Raw genomic sequence first — 16329 nt, forward strand, 5'->3', positions numbered from 1 at the left:
TAGTTCCCAGAATTTCTTTTGTCTATTTGCATATGTATGAGGCGGTCTCCTCAACCCTAATGATATTTGTGAAGCCACACTTTTGGCTCCACCTAAGCTGATCAGAAAACCCTGCATTAAGGTGGCCATACACGGGCCGATTGTAGCTGCCGATATGGGTCCCTTGGACAGATTCAGCAGCTTATTGGCCCGTGTAGGGGCAGAAACGAGGGGCCTGCCCGACCGATATCTGGCCTGAAATTGGGCAGATATCAATTGGGGGGTAAATCAGCTCATTAATGCGGACCCCGAACCGACTGCGCCCATTGCCATTTTATTCTAAATTTGGCTGATATCGCCCACCCGTAGGTGGGGATATCGGGAGAAGATCCGCTCGCTTGGTGACCAAGCCAGCGGATCTTAACGTGTATAACCTTTACATTGATGAGCTCCAAAAAGGGTGAAACTTGTCTATAGTTAGGAATCTGCTCAGCTATAATGCTGGTTTCTGCTTTAAAGACCCAGTGGCTGAAGTTTAGCCTATAGGATGCTGGGATGGAGGTGGAGCTGGAGGGAACTGGAGGATGCTGGGAGGGAGCTGGAGGATGTTGGAGTGGAGCTGGAGGGTGCTGGGGGTGAAGCTGGAGGATGCTGGGGTGGAGCTGGAGGATGCTGGGGTGAAGCTGGAGGATGCTGGGGGGGAGCTGGAAGATGCTGGGGGGGAGCTGGAAGATGCTGGGGGGAGCTTGAAGATGCTGGGGGGGAGCTGGATGATGCTGGGGTGGGCAGCTGAGAGGCCCTGTGATTTGTGACGCTGGCCTGGCCCGGCCCGGCGGTAAGTCAATGTGGCCCCTGAGCCAAAAAGTTTGCCCACCCCTGCTATAGGATAAACCCATGTAAATGGGTCTTTCCTGGAGCTTTTTGGAATTCCTTTGTTGCAAACTGGAGTAAAATTTGGTTCAACTTTATGCCAAATATCTTGCAATGGATTCAGTAGTGGGGCTGCGGATTTGATGCATCCCTATTGTGGAAACGAGCAGAATGTTTGGCCCAACAGCTCCCCGATGATGCGGGCAGACGTCGTACAGAGTATTTCTCTCCGGATGCCAGCAGTTGCAGTTGCGTTGGGATTGCACGTAGGACGATTCTGACTCAACGGAGCCCTGTTTACAAGGATCTAAGAAAACAAACTCCGTCGCACGTGTGACTCTTTTATAGAAGCCAAGAGCTTTTACAGAGGGTTTGCCCTGCCCGCCTCGTTTCATACGCTGCCAGTAGATGCACGCACGCCTTTTACTCCGCCGTACGAGAGGCAGATCTGCCGGATTATGTGGAATAGAACCAACCTTTTTATTCTACTGCACCTGCGCCTTCCATTCATAATGATTTCAGCTTGATGGAATCCAGACCGCAGGAAGGATTATAAATTCTCATTTGATTTCATTTACTTCTGAAAAATGCCTCAAACCAGCTGTGCCGGAGTAGAACGCCATCCCTTCGGCGCGGCTTTTGGGAAATGAATTTTCTCGTAGTCGGGGATGTCTCGCTATATAGAGGCAGTCGTAGGCAGCAGAAGCGGAGATAGGAAAGGTCCCGTGGCTGGGGGGCTAATTGAATCCATCCCGGAGCCACAAAGATAGGATTGTTTGCACTCGCCGCCGCGCACATGTGCCCGGATTTAAGTGTTTCATTTACATCCAGGGGTTTTCTATTACACGATCCCTTTGACATCTGTTCATTATGGGAATTGAGTCATGATATAAATGCAACAGGACCGTGTAGCCGGGGAGAGAGGGATAGGCTCGGAAAAGGTTTTTTTTGCATGTGTAACTCATTTGTTTGAAGGGATGTCTGTTTATGGCTGACGGGTACTTTGTAGAATGGCTTTTCTGTCCGCTGGAGGTATCTTATATACGTGAGATGGAGCGGTAATAATGCCGCCCTGTACAGCATAAGCTGCAATAATAATAATGTATCTCCCTTCATTTGGGGCACAGTTGGAACCGCAGTATTTTGCTCCTGCTCGATGGGTCGCAATCGGGGCCGCGATATCCGATGACAGTTGCGTCAGCTTAAACAGATACCGCCATGATGTTTATGGGGCAATTTTTATCTCTAACTGACACTGTTACACAGCAAATAATTCCCTCTGCCATTTAACCTTTTATTCTTGAACCAACAAATGTATTTGTAGCTGTAATATTGGTGTGTAGGCGCCATCTCAGTGCATTGTGCCTGAGTCTGAGCTTTCAGCCAGCGCTACACATTAGAACTGCTTTCAGCTAACCTATTGTTTCTCCTACTCCCATGTAACTGGAGGAGTCCCAAGCCGGACTTGGATTTCTTACTATTGAGTGCTATTCTGATACCTACTGGGAGCTGCTATCCTGTTCCCTTCCCATTGTTCTGCTGATCGGCTGCTGGGGGGGAGGGGGGGGGATATCACTCCAACTTGCAGCGCAGCAGTAAAGTGTGCCTGAGTCTGAGCTTTCAGAAGGAGCCAGCAGCACTACACATTAGAACTGCTTTCAGCTAACCTATTGTTTCTCCTACTCCCATGTAACTGGAGGAGTCCCAAGCTGGACTTGGATTTCTTACTATTGAGTGCTATTCTGATACCTACTGGGAGCTGCTATCTTGCTCCCTTCCCATTGTTCTGCTGATCGGCTGCTGGGGTGAGGGGGGGATATCGCTCCAACTTGCAGCGCAGCAGTAAAGTGTGCCTGAGTCTGAGCTTTCAGAAGGAGCCAGCAGCACTACACATTAGAACTGCTTTCGGCTAACCTATTGTTTCTCCTACTCCCATGTAACTGGAGGAGTCCCAAGCCGGACTTGGATTTCTTACTATTGAGTGCTATTCTGATACCTACTGGGAGCTGCAATCTTGCTCCCTTCCCATTGTTCTGCTGATCGGCTGCTGGGGGTGAGGGGGGAGATATCACTCCAACTTGCAGCGCAGCAGTAAAGTGTGAGTGAAGTGTATCAGAGCACAGGTCACATGGCTGTAGCACTCTGGGAAATGAAGAATATGGCTAGCCCCATGGGAAAAACAGATTACAATGCAGGATTCTGCTGGGGAAGCTCTATTAACTGATGGGTTTTGAAATAAACATATTTCCCAATGACATTATTCCTGTTTGGAGTTATAACAGCTATCTGGTTGCTAGGGTCCAAATTACCTTAGCAACCAGGGAGTGGCTTGAATGAGAGGAGGGGGACTGAATAGAAAAGAAAGTTACACAAAGTAACAATAAAACTGGAGCCTCACAGAGCAATAGCTTTTTTGGCTGCCGGGGTCAGTGACCCCCATTTGAATGTTACAAAGAGTTGGAAGAAGGCGGCAAATAATTAAAAAACTATAGGAAATAAATAATGAAGACCAATTGAAAAGTTGCTTAGAATTGGCCATTCAAAACATAAATATATGTATATGAAGCTGAGGAACAACCAATGGCGACAGACTATTCTGCATTTCTGGATCAAAGTCTGAATGTTCTCAGTTCTGAAACATCTGCAGAAAACGACACAATAGATAAAACGACCAATAAACTCTGTTTAATCTGTTAAACTCTTTCCTGTTTCAACTCATCGAGGCGAATAACAAAGGCTGGGAAACCATAGAGCAGCTGTCTCTAAATGGAAAGTCAGCCTCTCTTTCATTCTGCCTCTGAACACAATGGGGGTCATTTATAAACACTGGGCAGTTTTGCACCTGGGCAGTTACCCATAGCAACCAATCAACAATTAGCTTTTTTTTCAGCCAGCTGCAAACTTTTTGATTGGTTGTCACTGGTTACTGACAAATGAGCCCCAATGAGCTGAGACAAAGCTCTTCCTGTGAATGGAGGTTTTTAGAGTTCTTGGGTTTGAGCCTAACCTCGAAGTCTGAGCTGGTAAATATAGAGAGAGGCCCAATCATAGTGCAGGGAATAGGCAAGACTACAAATTCATATATTCTTCAATATTTGCACTGTAATTTGAATTAAAGGGGAAGTTCACCTTTGTATTAGCTTTTAGTATCATGTATACATTGATATTCTTTTTTTTTTTATGTTTTTTTCAGTTATTCAGCAGCTCTCCAGTTTGGTTCTAAATGACACTGTTACACAGCAAATAATTCCCTCTGCCATTTAACCTTTTATTCTTCAACCAACAAATGTATTTGTAGCTGTAATATTGGTGTGTAGGCGCCATCTCAGTGCCTTGTGCCTCAGTCTGAGCTTTCAGCCAGCGCTACCCATTAGAACTGCTTTCAGCTAACCTATTGTTTCTCCTACTCCCATGTAACTGGAGGAGTCCCAAGCCGGACTTGGATTTCTTACTATTGAGTGCTATTCTGATACCTACTGGGAGCTGCTATCTTGCTCCCTTCCCATTGTTCTGCTGATCGGCTGCTGGGGGTGAGGGGGGGGGGATATCACTCCAACTTGCAGCGCAGCAGTAAAGTGTGCCTGAGTCTGAGCTTTCAGCCAGCGCTACCCATTAGAACTGCTTTCAGCTAACCTATTGTTTCTCCTACTCCCATGTAACTGGAGGAGTCCCAAGCCGGACTTGGATTTCTTACTATTGAGTGCTATTCTGATACCTACTGGGAGCTGCTATCTTGCTCCCTTCCCATTGTTCTGCTGATCGGCTGCTGGGGGGGGGGGGATATCACTCCAACTTGCAGCGCAGCAGTAAAGTGTGCCTGAGTCTGAGCTTTCAGCCAGCGCTACCCATTAGAACTGCTTTCAGCTAACCTATTGTTTCTCCTACTCCCATGTAACTGGAGGAGTCCCAAGCCGGACTTGGATTTCTTACTATTGAGTGCTATTCTGATACCTACTGGGAGGGGGGTGGATATCACTCCAACTTGCAGCGCAGCAGTAAAGTGTGACTGATACTTATTACTACATAAAATAAAAAATGGGATTTCGGGCAATGTGTGAGTTCGTATGGTTTCTGCAAATGCAAATCATTTCGGCTTCAGTAATGTGATCCACACAGTTTTAGCCTGACTTATTTCAACAGAAGTGGGGGGGGGGGGGGGTTCTGTGATTTCCCAGGAAAGGAGCTGAAGAATATTTTCCAGTAATATCTGTATAATTGGCTTTAGGTGTAGCTGAATATTTGCTGCTACATGTAGCTTTCCCCGTGTATATGATGAATACACAATGCACAATGCACTTTTGGGACATTAGACTTTCTGTGGGCAGTGATTTGTTGTTTTAATTGTCACACTGCTAATGACATGGGCTGCGTGTAGCCCCCCCTAGAGGTTCCTCTCTGAGAGATTTAAGGTTTCCCATGGAGAGAGAACGTTCCTAACTCCATCTCATACATGCAAACGAGTTATAATTGCTGTTTAATGATTTTTTGAGTTTATATGGCATTCCCATCAGCCCCTGCCCCAGTGAGCTTACAATCTAAGGTCCCTATCACATTCCCATCAGTCCCTGCCCCAGTGAGCTTACAATCTAAGGTCCCTATCACATTCCCATCAGTCCCTGCCCCAGTGAGCTTACAATCTAAGGTCCCTATCCCATTCCCATCAGCCCCTGCCCCAGTGAGCTTACAATCTAAGGTCCCTATCCCATTCCCATCAGCCCCTGCCCCAGTGAGCTTACAATCTAAGGTCCCTATCCCATTCCCATCAGCCCCTGCCCCAGTGAGCTTACAATCTAAGGTCCCTATCACATTCCCATCAGTCCCTGCACCAGTGAGCTTACAATCTAAGGTCCCTATCCCATTCCCATCAGTCCCTGCCCCAGTGAGCTTACAATCTAAGGTCCCTATCCCATTCCCATCAGTCCCTGCCCCAGTGAGCTTACAATCTAAGGTCCCTATCACATTCCCATCAGTCCCTGCCCCAGTGAGCTTACAATCTAAGGTCCCTATCACATTCCCATCAGTCCCTGCCCCAGTGAGCTTACAATCTAAGGTCCCTATCACATTCCCATCAGTCCCTGCCCCAGTGAGCTTACAATCTAAGGTCCCTATCCCATTCCCATCAGTCCCTGCCCCAGTGAGCTTACAATCTAAGGTCCCTATCACATTCCCATCAGTCCTCCCCAGTGAGCTACAATCTAAGGCCTATCCATCCAAGTCCCTGCCCATGGCTAATCAGGTCCCTATCCCATTCCCATCAGTCCCTGCCCCAGTGAGCTTACAATCTAAGGTCCCTATCCCATTCCCATCAGTCCCTGCCCCAGTGAGCTTACAATCTAAGGTCCCTATCCCATTCCCATCAGTCCCTGCCCCAGTGAGCTTACAATCTAAGGTCCCTATCACATTCCCATCAGTCCCTGCCCCAGTGAGGCTTACAATCTAAGGTCCCTATCTCATTCCCATCAGTCCCTGCCCCAGTGAGCTTACAATCTAAGGTCCCTATCACATTCCCATCAGTCCCTGCCCCAGTGAGCTTACAATCTAAGGTCCCTATCCCATTCCATCAGTCCCTCCCCGTGGAGCTTTAACAATCTAAGGACCCCTATCCCATTCCCCATCAGTTCCCTGCCCCAGTGAGCTTACAAATCTTAGGTCCCTATCCATTCCCATCAGTCCCCTGCCCCAGAGAGCTTACAAATCCTAAGGCCCTATCCCATTCCCATCAAGCCCCCTGCCCCAGTGAGTTTACAAATCTAAGGTCCCTATCCCATCCATCACCACCTTAAAACCCATGAGCAAAAGCAGGTCCTAAAACTTTCCCCTCCAGGTCCCTGCCCCAGTGAGCTTACAATCCTAAAGGTCCCTATCCCATTCCCATCAGTTCCATGCCCCCAGTGAAGCTTACAATCTAAGGTCCCTATCCCCCATTCCCATCAGCCCCTGCCCCAGTGAGCTTACCAATCTAAGGTCCCTATCACATTCCCATCAGTCCCTGCCCCATGAGCTTACATCTAAGGTCCTATCCACATTCCCCATCAGTCCCCTGCCCCAGTGAGCTTACAATCTAAAGGTCCCTAATTCCATTCCCATCAGCCCTGCCCCAGTGAGCTTACAATCTAAAGGTCCCTATCACAATTCCATACCAGTTCCCCTGCCCCAGTGAGCTTACAATCTAAGGTCCCTATCACATTCCCATCAGTCCCTGCCCCAGTGAGCTTACAATCTAAGGTCCCTATCACATTCCCATCAGTCCCTGCCCCAGTGAGCTTACAATCTAAGGTCCCTATCACATTCCCATCAGTCCCTTTCTCCATGAATGGCTTTTGGCCTGCAGATGCCTGTAACTGGCCGAATGTTGCAGATCCTCCTGCTTTAATAGAAATGTAGCTAGCCCCCAGGCTAGGCACCAGGGACGGCCTAACGTAGGAAAACAGATGATGGTACTTAATGGGCTGCCCGTAAAGTCTTGCTGTCAGATGCGCTAAGATCACAAGGCCTATTACCCCGTGTGATGTTTTCTGACTGCACCTCATGTATGTTCCCATCTGTATCCAATCGGGCAGCTTTTAACAGACATTATCAATTTTTGTGATAGCGTGATGGCAATGTTTAACTTCCGATGCCATTCCTTTGATGGATTGTAGGCACCAGGGCTCACACTGCAGGAAGCCTTTCAATTTGTTCCTTCAGATAACAAGAAACAGCAATCGGCGGCCCTCTAGCCTCTCGTAGAGAATCCCTGAATGACTTTCAGCTGTCGTTGGGTGTTGGTTGTACGTCTTTCCCATAGGCAAAACCAAAGCACAAGATCAAGGAACATGAACAGATCAGAGAATGCTCAGTACTCATTTCTAAGGCCTCTGGCCATAGAAACCATGAGTTAGATCTCTGAGGGCCTGATTTCTAGGCGAGGATATCTATATCTACTGGTAGGAGTTTCCGTGTCTTCTCAGCAATATCAGAATGAGCTTGGATACAATAAGAGTGGCTGCTGATATCTGCCCATTTATGGGAATTCTTTGGAATGGGATGCGGTCCCCGATTCGACTAGATTTTTTAACCTGCCCGATCGATATCTGGCCAATTTCAGGCCAGATATCGGTCGGGAAGGCCCATCGGTAGCGCCCATACATGGGCCGATAAGCTGCCGAATCGGTCTAAAGGTCCCCATACAGTGGCAGATCCACTGGCTGCGGGTGGGCGATATCGGGAGAATCCAGGGTAATTCGATTGTTTAGCCCTGGGGAGACATAATGATGGGTATAGGCAAAGTTGGTCCGGGGACTGTATCAACGAGCCAATGGGGTCCCCGATCCGACTAGATTTTCTTACCTGCCCGATCGAGATCTGCCCGATTTCAGGCAGACCTGTCGGAAGTGCCCATACACGGGCCGATAAGCTGCCGAATCAGACCAAGGCACCCATATTGGCAGCTACTACCGGCCGTGTATGGGGACCTTAAGGGACCGTGTATGGGGACCTTTAGGGTGGCCAAACACTGTAACATCTGCTCGTTTGGCAAGATTGCCAAGTGAGTGGATCTTCTCACAGTATGCCCACTTATGGGTGGATGATATCGGGCTAATTCAGTCATTTGGCCCTAGGGCCAAATGATCACATTAAAATGGTGGGTATAGGTACCATCAGTTCGGGGATCAACAAGCCAATGTGGTCCCCAATCTGACTGAAAAATCAAACATTGAGATGGGGGAGGCCGACGTTCGTGCCCATAAACAGGCAGATAAGCGAAGGACTGATATCGGCAGCTAAAATGGGCTTGTGTATCTAAAATTCTTTATATAAGCAAAGAGCTTGTGTTTATGTTCTTTCCTGTTCTCTATTTTACCCCATTACTGTTAGAGCCACAGGGTTGGGCCACTGCCCTGCATCATTGAAAGCTTGTAATACTGACAAATATGGAAGAGTGGAGGTGCAGGTTATACTGTGCCCCAATGGCACTCATCTTCCTTAGGGTCTTGCCTGAGAGCATATGGGGAGATCAAGACCCATTTATGTGTAATCGCTGAGCAGGTGTTGCATTTTTCCCAATGACAATAGGAGTCGCCTGTGGAAAGCCCTTCATTGCTTTGGTTTTCCAAAATGGTGGCCTGAAATCGGGCAGATCTCAATGAGAAAGGTTCGATTTTTCTGCCGGATTGGAGACCGCATCGGCTTGTTGATGTAGTCCCCGAACCGACGTCAATTTAATTAGATTGTTTGTCCCTGAGGCCAAATGATCGAATTAGTCCAATATCGCCCACCCATAGGTGGGCATATTGAGAGAAGCCCCGCCCCCTTGGTAACCTCGCCAACTGAGCAGATCTTACAGTGCAATGGCCACCTTAAGGGAGATCATGTTGCCTTTTGATGCAATTTGAGGTGGAAATAGGTGATCGAACTTGGAAAAACATGTATTTTCCCTAAATCTCCCCTAACTGGGCTTCAAGCTGGGCCCCCTCAGTCCTATCTTTGGGTTTCCCAGTTACAGTGTCAGAGCAGGGTACGTGCTGTGCGTAAGCAAAGAACCAATCGTGCGTATATACCTGAATGGAGAATGCTGTACGGACATGTAAGAGTTTACAGGTAGATTTTCTGTGTTTATTTTTCCCCAGTGGAGCACGACAAAGAATTCTTCCATCAGAGGCGGCACCACCGGGAATTCCGCTTCGACATTGCCAAAATCCCAGAGGGCGAAGCGGTGACGGCGGCCGAGTTCAGGATATATAAGGATTATATCCGGGAAAGGTTTGAAAATGAGACTTTCCAGATCAGCGTCTACCAAGTCCTGCAGGAACACCAGGGCAGGTATGTATTGGATCTATCTATGAACCAGAATCTCCCTATTGATTGGCTCAGCCATTCTATAACCCATCACAGCATTTTTTGGGGGAAGGTTTAGGCTATTCATTGCTGTCCAAAAAAATATTCAACATTAAATTCTTTCCTAACTATCCATCAGTCTGGGCTCCCCATCCACTGATATATGCCTTGCTAGGGAGGCCACACCCACATTTTGGGAACCATACCCTTAAGGTGGCCATACAGGGCAGATTAAAGCTGCTGGTCTGGGTCCTTAACCTGTCATTTTATCTGCCCATGTATGGGACCCTTTGACAGGCCTCCCTAACCCATATCTGGCCAAAAATTGCCCAGATGTCTATTGGACAGGCTTAATTTTTTCATCGAATCAGAGCCTATATTGGCTCATACAATACGGCCAAAAGTGGGCATTTCAGGGAAAAGATTTGCTCGTTTGGCAACCTCGCCAAACTAGCAAATCTTACCGCGTGTGTCCACCTGTAGTGCCCACGCTGTGGGACTTGCTTCCCTAAGGGGTGGAGCCTAGCCTAAAGGCCAGGTAGATTAAGATTTGGGAAAAAGCCTGTTTCCTCTCCTAGATACAGCTTGAGGGTCAGTCGGGGATAGATTTGGGGATATTTTCTATGCTATATGTTCTTGGCTAAACAGCAAATATACCAATATATCTGTAAACTCGTTATGAGCTAAGGGCAGCTATAGCCAAAGGCTGGGCCTCCAAGAGGGTCTTATGCCTATAGATTATTTCTACCCTAATCCTTTGGGGGGCTTTCGTTAGCAATTAAAGCTGTTGCCAAAAGATGGCATCTGTTCCATATAAATACACGTTGGAATTTAGTCTTACTTCCCCTTTAAAAGACACTCTCCTGTGTCCCAGGCTGCACTGTGGAGCAGCATCTTTGCTAAGTGGAAGGCTCCCCATGAATTATAGAGCAAGTGGATGCCTCGCATTGCACGGAGTCTCCGATGGCCCCGTTTTATGATTCCCGGCAAGCCCGAATCTGCACCAAGAATTCCTATAAACATCTCCACATTGGGTTCTTTCCTGTGATTGGCAGCGGCGCGTATGTGCCTGCCTCTGGCTTTATGAGCTGAGCTTTATGGCTCTCTCAGGGGGAGAGTGGAGGTCGTTATGTACAGAATTTGCTTTCTTTTCACCTAAATTTAACTCCGGGCTTTTCAGACTCTTTAGGTTCAAGTCTCTGTACCGTTTTCTGTGCAGAACAAGGTAACGAGATTACAGATATATAGAGACACCATGGTTGCAGTTTCCCAGCTATATAGCTTTATGGAGTATCTGCATCAGTAATTCAACATTCACCACAACTGGGGACCCATTCTGGCTTCTCATTGGGCCACTTTCCTTTGGTACATTGCTCCCAGTCATGCATAAGAGAACACAGGTAGGATCCTGAAAGCTACAGTTACGGTGGCCCATATGGTCCCTTCCTGACACCCTCCCTGACTGGTATCTGCCCTGAAATTGCCCAGTTATCTATCGTGCAGGTTAGAAAGTCCCCTGGAATCAGCATGATGATATGGCCTTCAGCCAATGGGCCTGCAGTATGATCTGATCTCTGGCTTAAGTGCCTAATGATCTGCTCAGTCCCATTTGGCAAAGATCTGCTTGGTTGGCTTCCTCGGCCAATAAATGGATGTTTTATTGTGTGCCGACCGTTAGAGCTAAGGTGCCCGTACACGTGAAGATTTGATCGCTTGGCGAGGTCGCCAAACGAGCGCATCTTCACCCAATATCCCCACCTATGGGTGGGTGATATCGGGGAACATAAAGGCTAATTTGAATTATAATCAAATTATATTGGCGGCAATGGGGCAGTCGGTTCGGGGACCGTATCAATGAGCCGATGCGGTCCCCGATCCGACTGAATCTTTTAACCTGGCCGATCAATATCTGGCCAATTTAGGGCAGATATCGGTCGGGTATGGCCGTTGTTTCTGCCCCTACACAGGCCGATAAGCTGAATTCAGAATGTCCCCTGTCTGCAATAGTACGATCCAGTGACCAACTCCCCCCCCCCCTTCCCATTCTCTATTTCATACCCTCGTATAAACAACTCATCCCATTCCCGCACTGTTTGGATTCCACTAAGTGCGCCGCTCAGTATTACGACATAAGATTTATTGCAAACCCTCATATATACCGTATTGTGCTGTGTGTGTCTGGGGGGGGGCAGGGACCCCAAATGCAGGCGGTTTCAGTATATTGATGAAACTAAACAAACTTGAGGCTCACATCATGAGAATGGGGGATTGATTGTAAAATATTTTAACTTCTTTCAGATTATGGGAACGTGTTTGTGCTTTGTAACTGGAACTGTGCCTTTTCTTATGGGAGCAGGTTACATGTAGCACTTAGTGTCCCCTTTAAAGGGCAGGCTGTGGGCCTCAGTGCTTAGGTGGGCTTGCAGCAATGGGGGCCTGGCCTGAAGGCCAGTTAGGGGGGGATTTGGGGTGAGTGCTTATTTGTGCCCTGGGTACCCCTGGAACTATAGCGGGGTGACTGTTACCCCAATGTTTCTATATATCTGTAACCTTGTTATGGGCTAAGGGGGCCCAGCCTGAAGGCCAGTTAGGGGGGATTTGGGGTGAGTGCTTATTTGTGCCCTGGGCTTGTAGCACAGCCTCAGGGTCAGTTAGGGTGAAATTAGAAGGAAACACTTATTCGCAGAACTAGACGTTCCAGGAAGAATAGCAGGATAACATATTGTAAACTTGTTTTGATGTTAATGGGGGGGGATGTGGCTAAATGTTTGACAACTTGGGCTTGGACCCAGGAGGTTTAGTGGGGTGTATGGGGTCTCTGATTGTTTTTTAAAATTCTTACATTCAGAGTTACTGCAGATAAAAGTGGCTGAGGGTAAATGTATAGATTACTAGTTGCAGTACCGTTTCTCACCAGTAGTAGCTAACAGACACATTTGCCATAGGGCTACAGTGGGACAGTGCCACAATCATGTTGCTGTGTAACATAGGAAATATCTTGTGTATAAATACCCAGTGTTTATCCCATAGCAGGGGCCACATAATGGCTTTACATACAGTTCTAGGCCACAAGCCCAGTGCCGGCTCTCTGTGCCACATTCGGTGACCGTTAGCAGCCATTAAGCCCAGAACATTCCTGTAACGTAGCGTATATGTGACTTTATCAGGACTGCATTACACATCACCCAGACCCGCTGCCTAATGACTTATTATTTGTTTGTGCAATTGGAATTCCTAATTTCAGATGAGTCACAAGCTGCAGTAAAACACTAAGGAGGGAAAGCGGAAGGATTTTGTCACTGGCCTCCTACAAGCCAGAACCCAGAGGAACCAGTAACCCTTTCCACTCACGAGCCGGGACTGTCCTGTACTGGCCTTCATGTTTCCCATTGGAATAACGTGGGAGCATGAAAGCATACAAATTAGTATGGCACCTCCCTCCCATATGTATAAATACAAATATACAGAGAAGGAATGTTCTGGGCACACAATAAGCTGTACCCCCATACTGTACTGTCTAAGGGAAACACTATGGCACCCCCTACCCATATGTATAAATACAAATATACAGAGAAGGAATGTTCTGGGCACACAATAAGCTGTACCCCCATACTGTACTGTCTAAGGGAAACACTATGGCACCCCCTACCCATATGTATAAATACAAATATACAGAGAAGGAATGTTCTGGGCACACAATAAGCTGTACCCCCATACTGTACTGTCTAAGGGAAACACTATGGCACCTCCTACCCATATGTATAAATACAAATATACAGAGAAGGAATGTTCTGGGCACACAATAAGCTGTACCCCCATACTGTACTGTCTAAGGGAAACACTATGGCACCCCCTACCCATATGTATAAATACAAATATACAGAGAAGGAATGTTCTGGGCACACAATAAGCTGTACCCCCATACTGTACTGTCTAAGGGAAACACTATGGCACCCCCTACCCATATGTATAAATACAAATATACAGAGAAGGAATGTTCTGGGCACACAATAAGCTGTGTTGTGGTGTTTTGACTTACCTGCATATCTGTCCCTAGAGATTCTGACCTGTATGAACTGGACTCTAGAACGATCTGGGCGGCAGAAGAAGGATGGCTGGTGTTCGATATCACAACTACCAGTAACCACTGGGTGGTGAACCCCCAACACAACCTTGGACTGCAGCTGTCTGTGGAGAGTATCGATGGTAAGATGCAAGTGCAATCTCTTGGCGGAGGGCTGACTCCTGCTATACTGTTTCAGGAGTCGTAACCAGAGAACAGTGATGTGATGAAGGTTTCATCGCAATCCCATTGTATGATAATGGAAAGCTTAAAGGGAAATAATTCCAAATCCTTTTGTATCATATATATATAATTTTACACTATTAAATCACCCATACCTGTTATAAATGTATTTAAAAATCTGAGCTGTCAATCATATATTGCCTGCCCCGCCTGTATGCCTGCGGCATAGAGGCGGGGCAGGCAATATGTGATTGACAGCTCAGATTTTTAAATACATTTATGTTTGGATGACAGTTCCCCTTTAAGGTCCCCATACACGGGCCGATTGTAGCTGCAGATATGGGTCCCTTAGACAGATTCAGCAGCTTATCGGCCCGTGTAGGGGCAGAAACGAGGGGCCTGGCCGACCGATATCTGCCCTGAAAGTGCCCAGATATCGATCAGCCAGGTTAGAAAATTCAGTTGGATCAGGGACCGCATTGGCTCGTTGATGCGGTCCCCGAACCGACTGCCCCATTGCCGCCAATTTAATTCAATATAAATAGTGAGTCGCTCACTGATACAGACGGGTCTCTCTTTGCAAGTGGGAATCGCTGGGGCAGTTCATGTATTGTAATAACCCAGTGGAGCAAACACTATAATTTCCCTGTCTGTAACTCACTCACACAAACACCGACCTCTGCTTCCCCAGGAGCCACTTCATCTGACTGTCATTTTGTGTGGGAGGAAACCACAGACCCCAGAGTGATCCCACTCAGCCCCGTAACATGTATCCTGCAGTTACCAGTATATATAGTATAGAGTCGTTATACCTGCCTAGTACCGATTTGTTTCAATATTAGAAGTCATCTCAGAACTTAAATACTTTTCTACTTTATACGGTCATGGAACCCCCTCAGTGACTTCTAATATCCTTATCATTTACAGTAGGGGGTACATTATCCCTTATAATACATGAGTGATACTCAGAGTTCCCTGTATAACTCAGCCTGCAGCCTTGTGCCTTTATATGGGCACAGAACCCCTCAGTGACTGCTAATATCCTTATCATTTACAGTAGGGGGTACATTATCCCTTATAATACATGAGTGATACTCAGAGTTGTATAACTCAGCCTGCAGCCTTGTGCCTTTATATGGGGGGCACAGAACCCCTCAGTGACTGCTAATATCCTTATCATTTACAGTAGGGGGTACATTATCCCTTATAATACATGAGTGATACTCAGAGTTCCCTGTATAACTCAGCCTGCAGCCTTGTGCCTTTATATGGGGGGCACAGAACCCCTCAGTGACTGCTAATATCCTTATCATTTACAGTAGGGGGTACATTATCCCTTATAATACATGAGTGATACTCAGAGTTCCTGTATAACTCAGCCTGCAGCCTTGTGCCTTTATATGGGGGGCACAGAACCCCTCAGTGACTGCTAATATCCTTAATATTTACAGTAGGGGGTACATTATCCCTTATAATACATGAGTGATACTCAGAGTTCCCTGTATAGCTCAGCCTGCAGCCTTGTGCCTTTATATGGGGGGCACAGAACCCCTCAGTGACTGCTAATATCCTTATCATTTACAGTAGGGGGTACATTATCCCTTATAATACATGAGTGATACTCAGAGTTCCCTGTATAACTCAGCCTGCAGCCTTGTGCCTTTATATGGGGGGCACAGAACCCCTCAGTGACTGCTAATATCCTTATCATTTACAGTAGGGGGTACATTATCCCTTATAATACATGAGTGATACTCAGAGTTCCCTGTATAACTCAGCCTGCAGCCTTGTGCCTTTATATGGGGGGCACAGAACCCCTCAGTGACTGCTAATATCCTTATCATTTACAGTAGGGGGTACAGTATCCCTTATAATACATGAGTGATACTCAGAGTTCCCTGTATAACTCAGCCTGCAGCCTTGTGCCTTTATATGGGCACAGAACCCCTCAGTGACTGCTAATATCCTTATCATTTACAGTAGGGGGTACATTATCCCTTATAATACATAAGTGATACTCACAGTTCCCTGTATAAGAGCCAAGCTGTAGGATCCTGACTATAGTATGTTTTTGGTACCAGGGAATTAATGTCCCATAGGCCAGTGCCCAGAATCCTCTCTCTCCGTCAGTAAATCTTCTTGTTAATGGCCTGGGGGCGCTCTAACGTGCCCCCCCCCCCCCCATCCCGTTCTGTACCCGTCGCCTGCAGTCCTGTAACATATTTAATGGGCAGCGTTTGTTTTCTGTTCTGCACCGATTACCCGCAGGCTGGAATTTAAGATTCTCCTGAGAAGGAGTTTTATACTTTGGCAGTTTTTATTTATGGGCCCAGATCATTTAGAGAGTGAACTTTGTGGAACCTCACAAAGCAACTTTAACCTGTTGGAAAATGGTGGGAATTGTAGTTCATCGTACG

General features: G+C 47.0%; 2 protein-coding genes across 3 annotated transcripts in view; one reads left to right on the plus strand and one right to left on the minus strand.

The window, feature by feature from the left end:
• spo11 (SPO11 meiotic protein covalently bound to DSB) overlaps positions 1 to 16329 on the minus strand; it is a 130292-nt gene that overhangs the window by 71710 nt on the left and 42253 nt on the right. The gene's annotated exons all lie outside the window — the stretch shown is intronic.
• bmp7.1 (bone morphogenetic protein 7, gene 1) overlaps positions 1 to 16329 on the plus strand; it is a 55186-nt gene that overhangs the window by 35386 nt on the left and 3471 nt on the right. The window contains exons 2-3 of the mRNA NM_203866.1: positions 9459 to 9651; positions 13724 to 13872. Coding sequence (NP_989197.1) covers positions 9459 to 9651; positions 13724 to 13872 — 342 coding nt within the window. The remainder of the gene's footprint in view (positions 1 to 9458; positions 9652 to 13723; positions 13873 to 16329) is intronic.

The sequence above is a fragment of the Xenopus tropicalis genome, chromosome 10 (assembly GCF_000004195.4).
Source record: "Xenopus tropicalis strain Nigerian chromosome 10, UCB_Xtro_10.0, whole genome shotgun sequence".
NCBI classification, from domain to species: Eukaryota; Metazoa; Chordata; class Amphibia; order Anura; family Pipidae; genus Xenopus; species Xenopus tropicalis.